Genomic DNA, 13,636 nt, shown 5'->3' with positions numbered 1-13,636 from the left:
GGGCCAGGGATTTAGCTCAGTGGTTCCGCCACCTTCCTTGCAGGTGCAAGGTCCTGAGTTTGATCCCTGGTACCAAAAAACAAAACAAAACAAAACAAAAACAACCATACATACACTCAGGTGCAGCACTGCATGCCTACAATCTTGGCACTCAGGAGGCTGAGGTAGGAGAATCAAAATTTTTTGGGGGGGGGACCAGGGATCGAACTCGGGACCTTGCACTTTCGAGGCAGGCAGCAGAACCACTGAGCTAAATCCCCGGCAGGAGATCAAAATTTTAAGGCCAGCCTGGGCCACACAGTGAGGCTCTGTCTCAAAATCAAAACCATCCCCATGCCCCCCCAAAAACCCACAAAAATATATACATATACATTCTCTCTTCTGGTTTCTGCAAGTGATTGAAGTCCTAGCCAAACTAGTTTGGCAAAAATTCATTTACTGACATTTACATGGAAAGCTCACGGGTCCAGACCCTCACAAATAATCCTTATTAAGAAATTCAGTAAAACTTTCCATCATTGGAAAGCCAAAAAACATTATGGCACCCCTCAGAAGTGGCCGTGAAAATGAGATCATTCATCTCAAGAGTGCTAGAACCAGGGCTGGCCAGGTTTGAAAAGATAAGCTCCACAGGGCCAGGGATTTAGCTCAGTGGTTCCGCCGCCTGACTACCTCCCAAGCACAAGGTCCCAAGTTCATTCCCCAGTACCAATAAAAAAGAAAAGATAAGCGCCATCAAAAATCCTATGTGCCAAAAAAATAAAATAAATCCTATGTGCCAATACATATAGACAGAGACATGTCATGTATATTAAGCACAGAACTGAAAACAAGTTATATTAGTTTTCCAGTATGAATTTCCAATTTCCAATACTAAAAAGACACAAAGATAGATTCTCTGGTAGCACACACCTGTAATCCCAGGACTCTGGGAGAATGAGGCAGGAGGATTCCAAGTTCAAACTCATATGGGCAACTCAGCAACTTAGTCTCTCTCTTGAGATAGAAAATTTTTTTTAAAAAAAGAAGGGGCTAGAGATGTACCTCAATATAAAGACCCTAGGTTCATCTCATGGTACTTCAAAAAATAAATAAATAAAAGACAGGTTCTCTAAATTGTAGGTATCTCTGCTTCTCAGATGCACAACTCTACGTACCTTACTATAAGGTAAATAACACCTAGAATTCATTTAGTGACTGTTTCTCAACAAAACTACAGGAAATGCCAGGTAGTCATATGTAAAGGTTTTAAATCATCAAGCTAACAAGTGCTCAGGGCCTCAAAATATAAAAGTATCAACAAGTCATGCAAAACCCAATTCACACAGACAAATTTCTAGGTCAAAAGTTGATAGCCATAATAATACCAATTTTAAGAATAAGGTAGTTTTATGTATCCCAAACAAATGTTCCATTCCTTTAGTCATTCACAATCGTTAAGCGTCCATGAAAACTGAACTAGGAGAAGGTGCTAGTATCTGATCATTTTTACCTACAGAAAATGGTAATTTCATACGGCTCAATTTTTTTTTTTTTGGTACCCAGGCTCAAACTCAGGTCCTTGTGCTTGCGGGGCAGGCGGCAGAACCACTGAGCTAAATCCCCAGCCATATGGCTCAATTTTAAAACAAAACAGATACTTTCCTAGTTGCTAGGACATAACAGTGAAAAACTAAGCTCCTGGCTGTATGTAGAACTTACACACTTACATTCTTATTTCCAACTTGGGTGGGGAGACATAAGTAAGTAATCACTATGGTACATATACTTTAGGGGTTGAGAGCCATTCTATATAAATTTTGAGGAAAAATCATTTCATAATTGAAAGTATGACTATAGCTAAATCCCAATGTTGCCTTGCCCGAGAGCTGGCTATGCCATGTGGAAACAACTCTGTTTTGCCTCCAGTCACAGGTGAGGTCCTTGATGGTGCTTGATGCTATGGTGCTCAAGGGCAAGAAGACATCAGCTAAAGAAGATATCCTGGTTCTTTGACAACCAAGTAGTAATACAAAAAGAGAAAAGTTTCACCTGGGAGGAACAAATTCCTTATCAGCTTAACTCATCTCACTACTGTCCTGGGAATGCTTTCCTTTATACCCTCAACAGCATGAGATTTGCATCAATATGATATAGGATCACTGCGGCCTCCTAAGTCACCAGATACTCCCTCCAATTATTGTGTGTACCCAATAAATGATGGCTAGTATGGGCAGTCTTGGTCTTTGCCCACTCTAAGGCACTGACCTCCTGGACCCCATATACTTTGAAATTATGCATAACACAAAAGGTTAAGAGGGGTAGAAAATACTACAGAGGAATGGTTGTTGCTGTTTTATAGGGGTAGTCAGGGAAGGCCTCAGTGTTAAAACATTTGAGCAAAATTCTAAAGAAAGAGGGAGGAAGCTTCTTAGATTTTCCTACAATGGCACAATCTGGTTGCTGCCATAAATTGGAATATTATAACAAGTATAGCCCCAATTAAACCTGCAAATAATCAATCTATACCTGACAAGTATATGTCATCAAACCATCACTGGTTTTTACAATTCTCATTCTACATGCCACACAAGTTGCAAATATATAGTCTGCTAAATTTTGGAATTAAAATGTCCCCAGACCATGGCACTTTGGGAGCTGGACATCTTTTATGAGTTGGGGCCTAGTGGAAGTTAGGTTATTGGGGACATGCTAATACTGGAGCCCCAGCCTCTTTCACCTTTTGCTGCCACGAAGTGAGTAGCTTCCTTTACCACATGTTCCCACCATGATGTGTTGCCACCACAGGCCCAATAGGAATGTCACAACCATGTCTTAAAACCTCCAAGACTGGAAGCCAAAATAAACCCTTCCTCCTCGTAAATTTGATCTCAGGTAGTATTTTATCACTACCATTCTTTTAAAATCTGTATTTCCAATCTAATAAAGATCTATGTACCTAAGAGCACATATAAAGATAAGTAATTTATTCTCACATCTTTTGAAGAATCTGGGCCATCACAACCCCATTCGTTAAATCTTCCACAGTCTGGCATGGTGTATCCACATTAAATGTCTGGATCTGAAAGGAAAAAATGATTCTATGGTTAAATTATATAAAGATTTCTTAGGGTTTTATGTTTTTTGGTGATTATCTCATCTTGTGGATTGGAATAAAATTTTAAAAGGAAAACAACTGGAAACTTCTTGCCAGAAGTGATTACTGAAATGTCTGACAGAAAAACTGGTAAGACACCAGATGACTTCACACTATCCATTCTACTCAAGGATGATCTAAGAAAATTATGGTAACTTTAGCCCTTCTACCAGTAACCCACTCAGGGATAAACAGGGAAGAGACAATGTAGACAAAAGAGATACACCTAGATGGTTCTGAGAGAAAAAAGTCAATCTATTCACCCGAGTAAAGCTGTGTTCCCTCAATTGCTACAAACAGTCATCTTATGACTACTATGGGATTAGGCATTCTGATCAGGTCCAGGTAATAAAAGGCAGAGGGAAGAGACAAAACTTAAGTCCTTGAGGTAAAAATTGAACCACTGAATTTAAAAAAACTTGAAGTCTCCTATTGTGTGAGATATATTTCTATATTGTTTAAGCCTAGACAGGTTGAGATTTGTCACTCAGAGCCAAAAACCATTAATTATAAAGATGTAGAAGTCATATTTACCATGGTTAGGCTGAATATTCAAATTCATTTTGTTTTCAAATATATCCTAAATCAGAACTAACCTTTTGTCAATATAATATGGCTGAGAAATGTAAGAAAATGCAGCTGAGCCAACAATGATTATTCTCCAGTAGTTCAATCTGGATTTAGAAGGAAATAAATTACTAAGGACACAGGCTGACCTCTTATGGATAGACCTTATAGTTTAGCCAAACAGTATTATAGCAACAGCAATCACAAAGATTACAAGTGAGAATGTGATACAATCTAGAAATAAGCAGTATCCTGTCTGGTATGGTTGGTGGGTGGTGAGACTTAAAAGGAGAGAAAGGACAGGGAGAAAAGTAAAATGGTGAAAAGACAGGACTAACACAAGGGATTTTAAGCAGGAAAGTGAGGTTATGAGATCTGAACTGCATAAAGATTATACTGGCTGCAATACGGAGGCAAAGACAGGGAAACCTGTTTTAGCAGGTCCATATATTAACACAGATGAGTCTAAAATAGGTTGCGACAATGGAACTTTGATCAAAGTTTGTGGGAATTACACTCAGGCGACCATCTATCTTATTTATTGGGTTGGGGTAAAGAAAGGCATTGCTCTGTCAAAGTGTATGCACATTTTCTAATTTTTGATAAATATCGCCAAACTTCCCTTACATTCATACTGTCCTCATAATTCACATAGTAGTCTTATGGGTAATGATGGTTATGGTGGCAGAGGCCAAGGGAATTATCTTAAAGATCTTCATATTCAAGTTTGGTGGTGCATGCCTGTAATCTTAGCTACTCAGGGGTGTTGGCAGAAGGACCTAAAATTTGAGGCCAGCCTAAACAACTTTTAGACATTGTCTCAAAATAAAAAGGGCTGGGGATGTAGCCAGTGGTAAAGCATTCCTGGGCTCACTCTCCAGTACCACAAAAAAGAAAAAAAAAAAAATCCTCATAGAGGATAGCTTTTACTTAGGTAAATATTTCGGGAGAGGTGCTAAGAAACATCTCAACCTATACAAGTATAGGTCCAATAAAAAAATTAATAGATGGGCCCGGGATTTAGCTCAGTGGTTCCACCACCTGCCACGCAAGCACAAGGTCCCAAGTTCGATCCCCGGTACCAAAAAACAACAACAACAACAACAACAATTAATAGAAAATCCAGGCATGGTGGCATACATCTTTAAATTCCAGTACCTGGGAAGCTTGAGGTTGAGGCCAGCCTGGACAACTTAGCAAGAACTCATCTCAAAAGAAAAAGAATAGATGAATAAATGGAATAAACATCATCTGCAGGAACTGATTTGGGATTTTACTCTATACTATCTGCAGCTGCCTCCTCATAATTTTACAAGAAATATACAACACAGGCCAGGGATTTAGGTCAGCGGTGCTATGCTTGCCCCACAAGTGGAAGGTCCTGAGTTTGATACCTGGTACAAAAAAAAAAAAGGAAGAAAGAAAAGAAAAAGAAATATACACCTGCTTTCATTTTACAGCTGCTAAATTAATAGCCCCTTATAAAAAATATCATTCCTTTACAGATTTGGCTAGAAGGAAAAAGAGGCATCAGTGAGGGCCTCATCTCATTTCCTCTTCATCACTAACCTTGCCCCAATGCACCAGACTGAATAAGCCCCAGTGAATATTGCCGTGAAGGTAACGCATTTCGAATCCCCAGCCTTGTAATTTGCGATCACAGATATCTCACCTCATGTCATTGGGGGAGGGTGTATGTATGTGTGTAACTGAACAGAGAGCTTTAGCACTGAGCTACATCTAGCCCTTTACTTTTGAGAGGGTCTCTATAAGTCACTAAGTTGCCCTGGCTGGGCCTGAACCTGTGATTCTCCTACTTCAGTTTCCCAGAGTGCTGGGATTACAGGCATGTATTATCATAACCTCACCTCTCTTAATATTAACTTTTCTGTGTAAATACTGGAGAAAGATACCTTATGAAAGGGTGAATGAGGAAACAACTGTACATTCATTATTATTAATAATACATTTTTTTTTAGCTCCACCTACTGAATAAGAATCTCTGCACATGGGTGCATCGGGAGCTGGAGAACTATTTTTTTGTTTTGTTTAGAAGGTCTCACTACGCAGTTCTGCCTGGCCTCGAACTCACAGCAATCCACCTGCCTCCCAAGTACTGGGACTACAAGGGTGAGGCATCACGCCTGACTGGAAAGCTACACTTTTTTTGGTACCAGGGATCGAACTCGGGTCCTTGCGCTTGCGCAGCAGGCAGCGAAACCACTGAGCTAAATCCCTGGCCCTGGAAATCTATTCTTAACAAGCTCCTCAAATAATTCTTTTGTAGCTGGGTACTGGTTTAGCATTTGGAATCTTCTCATCCAAAGCACTATCAAAAGTAACGATTTGAAGATTATCATCCTCTGCCCCTAAAGTGCTGCAGATGGAACCCAGGCCATTGTGCTCTAGCTCAACTACAGAGCTACATCCCCACTAGGAGGTAAGATTAGAAACTGCCTCTGGCCAATTAGAAGAAACGATTCAATAAAGTAATTTTAAGGGTAATTTAGTTCTAAGACTAGATCTGTTTTTCTCTTAGCACTCATAGAAAGCTAAATTTTCATTTCTGATTTTAACATGTGCTTCCAACCAATTTTTTTTTTTTTTGTATTAGCCCTTGAGGTACATAGTTATTCAAGATATTCACCTCTGCTTTAAGAAGAGTGTGAAGCAGATTTCCACATGGATTTTCTGTTTTGGGCATAATGAAAATGTTATTGTAACTAGATAGCGGTGATTATAGCACAACATATGACTTTACTAAAAACCAAAGAATTGTACACTTTAAAAGAATGAAGTTTATGGCACATAAATTATCTCAATTTCAAAAATATCTATTACCAATTCACTGAGCTATCACCTATCTATTGGGCATTTCAGGAAAAAGCAGTACAATAAAATTCAAAGATATCTGCACTTAACCTTGTTAGGGAACACAATTCTCCCTGAAGGGTCACAACCTTTCTTGTAATTCCAAGAAGTTTTATGACTAGCACCCAACTTTTGGTTCCCTTTTCTCAAAAAAGCATGCGGAGTAATCAAGAGAACTCCAGGAATTAGCAAGTCCAGAGCAGTGGTTCTCAACCAGGGTGATTTTGGTCCTTAGTAGATAATTTTGGCTGTGGGAGTTAGACAGATGCTATTAACATTTACTATGTAGAAGTAAGCTATGTTACTATTTATTAAATGTTCTACAATATATAGTATAGAGCTCACAACAGATAATTACCCAGCCCAAAATAAAAACCCTGCTCTGGAGCAGTGGTTCTCCAAATGTGGTCCCCAGGTCACATCACCTGAAAACTTAATAGAAAAGCAAAATCTCAGGCCCTATCTCAAACCTAAGAAATTAGAAACTCTGGCCTGAGGAAAGCATTTCATGTTTTAAGCAAAGCTGATGCTTGTAGGCAAATGTATGAGACCCACTGCCAGAGTTAACAACCTTAGTGTCAAATACAAATGCGTTTCAAACAAAGAAGTGTAGTCTAAAAATCAGTAACTGAACCCAGGTAGACCAAGCTTAGAAGCTGTACTCTGAACCATCATGCTATACTGACACTCTCTTGATCTAAGGTTTTTCAAATCTCTGCACATGAGAGACTTCTCTGTTCTTCCACTAGAAAATCAGCTATTGGCAGGATGGAGTTAGGCGGAGGTGAGAGAATAGCATGGGAAGATAGTGCCATAATAATTATGTCCTCCTTAATTCTACATATTAGCATGCATTTTATATGCTCCCAAATAAGTACTACGAAAGTAATTAGGGTATGTTAAGGTTGCTGGTTTTCCCGTAAGTATACTAAGCCTATACGATCATGCTTTTTCCCCTTGGCTTCTTGTCATGAACTGGTAGCATTCTAGATTCTTGTTTTTCAGTTTCTGAAACCTGGTTAAGGCTTGGCTGGGCATTTAGCTCAGTGGTAGGGCTCAGCATATACAAGTCCCTGAGTTCAATCCTCAGCATTGCAAAATAATAAAGAAAATAAACTCTGGGAAAGTGTAATTTTTTTCATCAAGATTCAGGTATAATTCAAAAATTAGGTTCAACAAGTTTAACAGGCAGGATAGACTTTTCCTAACAAGTAGAAATACATTCTGACCCAGAGGGTGGGAGCAGAAGTACAGTGGAAACATTTAAGCACATCAGGCTGAACCAGCTTACTGCATACACTGAGAATTGAAGCTTGAGATGTATTCCATTTGTAGGATTACTTTGTCTATTTCTAAGTACTCCTCTTTCAACAAAAACCTGAAATAACCACATTTCAAGCTCTCTGATAACAATGGCAATTTATCTAACATTATTTGGGGCAACCAGATTCAGTTCCAGAGTACTGGATTCTACATAAGAGTCATACATTTTCTTCACCTAAGCATTTATTATTTTAGCCATTTCCAGTAGAAGAATGTCTAAAATGTATTATACACATATCTCCTGTCCCAAATTGAATGTTGTGCACTGAAAATACTTTTATTTCCTCCTCAGGATCTTAAGTATGAAACTAACTTAACACTGAGGCTCCAGAAACACAAGACAGCTGGCAGCCCAAAGACTGAGTCACCCAGGCTGAACTTTACTTCATGGGTCTTCTCTGTCATTGACAGCTGCCTGTATTTTGCAGAGTGCTGCAGACACCTTCTAGCCTACCATATGCTAAAAAAAAAAAAATCCACACAACCAAGCTGAATAAAAATTTGCTTAAAATACAGCAAATTATTCTAAATGAGTCTTTACTTTGGAGTACACTGTATACATTTCCCCTTACATTTGGCTTTGGAATTGTGCTCAGCATTTATCTGGCCTTCACACAGAAGGAGTGCTACTAGACTAAAATGTGCATGTTCAGCTACCTCAAATACTGTTCATGCAAATATTTATTCTTTTAATGACAGCCAAAAGAGAAAAAAACAGCACTTAAAGTCACCTTTATTTTCAAACATTTCAAAGAACAGTGTTTTGAAATGTTTCCAAATTTGGGAATTGTACATCATTTTATGGAACCTCTCCTCCATTTTTTTCAATAACCTCTCATCTCCAGAAATTTTCTTTGCTAAGGCTTCCAGTGATTATTTCAGAAAATCTATAAGACTATACTCCTGGGGCTGGGGATTTAGCTCAGTGGTTTCGCCGCCTGTTTCACAAGCGCAAGGACCCGAGTTTGATCCCCAGTACCAAAAAAAAAAAAGACCACACTTCCTGCCCTTTGCAGTTGACAATGAATGTTGATTATCTATCCTTGTATGTGGATATTGCATTTGGTTCTAAATAGATTCTCTGAGGGCCAGAGATTTAGCTCAGTGGTCCCAGCACCTGCCTCGCAAGCGGAAGGACCTGAGTTCGATCCCCGGTACCAAAAAAAAAAAAATAGATTCTCTGAAATCCTATGGTTTTCTGTGATAAGCCCTTTAAAGTTGCCTCTATAATTTTTCAGCATACTTACTCAAATTACTGCACCATCACCATTTTGCAGCTGCTCATCAAATACATCCCTATTTCTGTGACTTTTTCTTCTAGACTTTAAACAATGCAACACCACTTCAGATTCAGCAGTCATCTTTGCCTTCTTTCTCCTTGTTTCTAGCATTGAGCAAGGCACTACTTGTACAGACCCAACAATGCAACTCTGAAGATCCTCAGCTTTCTGTTTACAACTTCTTCCAAATCTTCTCCTTCTACAAAATCCAAAAAAGTACCCCCGGCCTAGTCAAACCTTGAATCATCTCTTCTGAAACACAGCTTCTATCCCCTTGCCTTAAGTTAGAACCTATTAAAGTTGTTTGCCAGCTATGTATAATTGTGAACAGTCTGAAATCCCAAGAATGGTCTAATATAAAGCTTATCAAACATATCAAGCTCTACCATCATATATATTCTATGTTTCAAGGGACATAATTTGATTTACAACATGGCAATACTGTAAAAGCCTCAAGACTTTTTAAAAAAAATTACTTGTGTTACAATCAACCAAAAGTGATGCTTCTCAAACCTTTCTACCAAAGTGCACCTGCCGGGAGGGGAGAGTGAGGTGAACCTGTAACCAGAGATGTAACCCGAGGCACTACTAAACAGAATTTGACATTTATGTTTTTACATTTAAAGTATGAGAGGTGGTGGGGGGTGAGCTCAGTGGTTGAGAAAATGCTTTAATGGGCCATAAGGCTGTGTCCAATCTCCAGCCCCCAAAAGATTCTTCCAGAAGGGGAATTTATTTAAATTTTAGCAATAGGTAAAAGAGCACTTAGTTTAAACCCATGGTTCTGCCTACTCTGCATCCCCCACCCCAAGACCCAACCAGAGTTTGTAAAATACACAAGCCTGGGTTTGTGGTCCAGCTCTTGAAGGGGCTACTTAAAGCACTACTGCTGACATTAAAATCCAACGCAGCTTTATTTGAAAATGTTAGAACCTGCCCGGCGTGATGGCGTATGCCTGTAATCCCAGCCCTGTAATCCTACCACTTGGGAGCCCCAGGCAGGAGAGGAGGATCGCTGTGAGTTCGAGGCCAGCCTGGGGTACATAGTGAGACCCTGTCTCAAAAACAAAAAACAAAACAAAACAAAAAATAAAATAAAATGTTAGAACCTGAACAACTGTGTAATAATTTCAAATCAGAATTCTGAAAATGTTGCTCCAAGATATCTTGGAGTGGCATTACTGATTTTCCCAATACCTTTCAGTCTTACTTAATGTTTATCTTTGACGTCTTTTATAAGTATTTTCACACTGCATAATTTCTAATAGCCAAAATCCATCTTGCATTTTAAATACCCTGCCCCGTGGCGCCTCTTCATATTTTTCCAACCCCTCCCGCCATTTAAAGTACATCTCTTTTCTATCCCGCAAAGGACTACGCTCCATCATCCTTGGAGGACGTTACAACAAAGACGAGGAGCGTTACCAGGGGTCCCAACTGCCTCTACTGGCCGCGTCGGGGTGCAGGGGAAATAATGCTTTGGTGTCCCTGGAAGCTCAAGGGAAGCACCAGCGCCTCACCAGCGGCAAACAACGATTACAGTGTCGCCTGCACCCCATCATTAGCCTTAACCGGGCCGGTTTCCAGTGCGGAACAGCCAACCCCTTACGCCCAGCAAGTTTCGCCCAGCGGAACAGCCAACCCCTTACGCCCGCGCCTCCCCAAATTCTTGCGCCGCTCGCTGCCGCGGCCCGGCCTGACCGCGGTGTAGACACGGACCGTACTGGGTCCTCCGCTGAGCCCGGCCCAAGTCCCCTGGAAGGCCCCGGATGTGAGGGCCTCGTCGCCAGGGGCGATCGCCCAAGGACGAGGCTGGGGTACCCCGAAGCGCGGCCTGGGGGAATGGGTGGCCTCGCCCGCCGGTCACCACGTACCCAAGTCAGGAGGCTCTCGCACAGCTCCATCCGCTCCACCGACTCTACGTTGAACATCTTCCTGCGCTGGGGCCTGAGCGCCGTCCCGCCAGGCGGAAACGCCGCCGCGCGGCCTGGGGTAGGTGGCAGGCTTTGACGCCGAGCTGGCTCGGAGCCCACCTGCTCCTCCGCCCGCCTCCTCCTCGCCGGCCGCAACTCCCGTACCTTCACCCTCACCCAGTCCCCTGCCTCCAGCGCTCGGGGAGCGCGCTAGGCCACGCCTGCTGCTGCGTCCCGCCCCGACCGCCCACACCAGCTCTGGGAGCGCAACCCCGCCGAGAGGTAAGCCGGCCTACGAGCTTCTGCGCACAGCGCGCCCAGACCCGGCGGCTGCGTCTCCGCCGCGCACGCGCACGTCTGAACTCGGCCCTTCAGCCCCTTCCGCACGCCGGCCGCTCGCGCTGAGCAGAAGCGGCGCGATGCGCGTGCGCCTGCGCGGCAGTCCAAATCGAAATAGAGCTGGCGGTGGCCGACCCTGGAGATAATCGCTGTTCTAGGTCACCCTGAGTTGGGAGGTGTCCTCTGCGTTGTAGAGGTATGCGCCCCCGCACCCGCCTCCGCCTGGCCCGTAGCGCGGCCCCCGGAAGGCGCGGAGGGGTCTGGCGTGGGCGAGGCGGCCGGGTCCCTGGGGACCGCCTGGGGCTCTCGGGACGGGGCCGCCACTGGGACCCAGTGCTCGGGCTCCAGACCCAGAGTCTGGGGTGCACCTGCGGGTCCCCCGCGACGGCGGAGGGCCAAGGCCGCGGCGCCACGGGCAACCCAGTCCCTTCTAGGGACGCTTGGAGCCTCGCCACTCTGGAAACTTCACTTGGTGTTACTGTGGCACGTGTGCCGCAGCGGGCTGTTTGTTATCATTGAAAACTCTCAAAGGTTCGCCTACTCAGAGACGCCAGTTCTTCAGCCCGTAAGGACCTCAGCGGGTCTTAGGGCCTGTTTCTCCTAGTGTTCAGAGTTGGTTTGCTTTAATAGTAAGGTGAATCATGATGTAGCTGTCACCTTTATAGAGGCACCAATCTCTGCAGGATTACTAATACATTTTAAAGCGGTATAGCAAATTCAGTGAAAGTGTAAACCACATACATATTTAAAGATGTAAAACAACCAGATAAAACTGGAAAGAGCACTTCCGGCTCCCCAGAAATTCCCCCACCCTGAGCGAAATTCCTTCCCTAGCCTGAATTTTGTGATAATCACTTTTTTGCCTTCTTTACAGCTTTACCGCGTACTGTATATATGTATGCAGTGTAGTGGGGATGCCTGGTTTTGAATTGGAAACATTGTGGTATTTTGTAGCTTCCAATTAATATGAAATTTATGTATGTGTATAGATAATTTTTATTATGGTCTGGTATTGTGTGAATACAGCAGTGTGTGCATTCTACTGTTGATGTGTATTTGTTACAATTTAGGACCGCTCAGAACAATGTAAACATTCTTGTACCTGGACCCTAATGCAAAGGTGCTGGAATTTACAAAATATGAATATGAACTGTGGATTCATAGATTATGCACAGCTACCAGATAATGCCAAACCTTTACTTGCAGGGCTGCAGAGTGAACTTCCTAGGAAACACCTTCACTGTTTTTCAGTTCTCTGGAGCCCTGTTACTTCCCATTAAGAGTAGATTTTCTCATTGAAGAGTGGGAAATACTCAGAATTTGGAGTATTTTAAATTTATATATGTATTTATTTATGATACTGGGAGTTGAATCCAAGGTTTACATCCCCAACTCTTTGTTTTGTTTTTGTTGTTGTTGTTTGGGCTGTTGTTTTAAGACAGGATCTTGCTGAGTTTCCCAGGCTGGCCTCAAACTTTCTGTCTTCCTACCTCAGCCTCCCAGAGAGCTGGAAACACGCATTTCAACCGTGCTTCACAGAGTATCAATCAAGAGCTCACACATGATGATTGGTTATTTATGAATGTGAAAAACCTTACCTGCAGTGTTCTCAATGGTCTTCCTGCAAACATGCTTCTTTACCTTGAGGCCCAAAACACCTTTAGAATTTGTAAATATGAATCCTCTGTTGGGTGCCTCTGGGTCTTTGCCAAACCAGAGTTCCTACAACCCATACTAAGTGATTTCTATAGAATTCCTGTCACTTTGAGTGACTATACCCTTATTAGAGAAGTTACAGCATCTGTATGTATTACATTGACTTCAGCCTGACTAATCTGTAGCTTTTACTTGGATATCTAGACCTTAGTTGCTAGCCATTGGTGGAAGGACTGGTGTAGTAAACACCTTTACTCCAATTGCTCAGGTTTTCAAGGCTCTAACACAAAGCTTCCTTTTTCCAAGCCTGGTTGCAGATCCACACAGTGCTTTTGTCATGATGTTGCAGAATTCTTCAGGTATGATTTTTGTAACTACAGTTAGCCTCCATGAAGGAAATTTTATTAAGTTTCTCAAGCCCAGCAATGTGGCACATTCCTGTAATCATAACACTTGGGGAGACAACAGGATCACAAGTTTGAGCCCAGTTTGGGCAAGACCCTTGCCCCCGCGAAAAGGTTGGGGATGTAGCTCAGTGCTAAGGTCCTGGG

The 13,636-nt window shown here is 42.3% G+C and overlaps 2 protein-coding genes across 14 annotated transcripts in view; one reads left to right on the top strand and one right to left on the bottom strand.

Moving 5' to 3' along the window:
- Positions 1–11,207, bottom strand: part of Hook3 (hook microtubule tethering protein 3) — a 110,502-nt gene extending 99,295 nt beyond the window's left edge. For all 5 annotated transcript variants that reach the window (XM_087180411.1, XM_087180412.1, XM_004855259.4 and 2 more), the window contains exons 1-2: positions 11,052–11,207; positions 2,976–3,061 (exon numbers count right to left, since the gene is read on the bottom strand). In XM_087180411.1, coding sequence (XP_087036537.1) covers positions 2,976–3,061; positions 11,052–11,108 — 143 coding nt within the window. In that variant the 5' untranslated portion in view covers positions 11,109–11,207. The remainder of the gene's footprint in view (positions 1–2,975; positions 3,062–11,051) is intronic.
- A 25-nt stretch (positions 11,208–11,232) lies between these two features.
- The window catches only part of Rnf170 (ring finger protein 170), a 60,592-nt gene continuing 58,188 nt past the window's right edge, over positions 11,233–13,636 (top strand). For 4 of the 9 annotated variants that reach the window (XM_013076076.3, XM_021236735.2, XM_021236733.2 and 1 more), the window contains exon 1: positions 11,468–11,625. The gene's annotated coding sequence lies outside the window, so the exon portion shown is untranslated. Of the gene's footprint in view, positions 11,373–11,455; positions 11,626–13,636 lie in introns of those variants that run through there. The other 5 variants (XM_087180415.1, XM_087180416.1, XM_021236734.2 and 2 more) reach the window with 5 other exon arrangements.

Source organism: Heterocephalus glaber, unplaced genomic scaffold (assembly GCF_053883595.1).
Source record: "Heterocephalus glaber isolate CG9 unplaced genomic scaffold, H.glaber_assembly_v1.0 deba00001461, whole genome shotgun sequence".
NCBI lineage: Eukaryota > Metazoa > Chordata > Mammalia > Rodentia > Bathyergidae > Heterocephalus > Heterocephalus glaber.
Note: the sequence above shows the minus strand (reverse complement) of the source record. Positions and strands in the feature narration are given on the sequence as shown.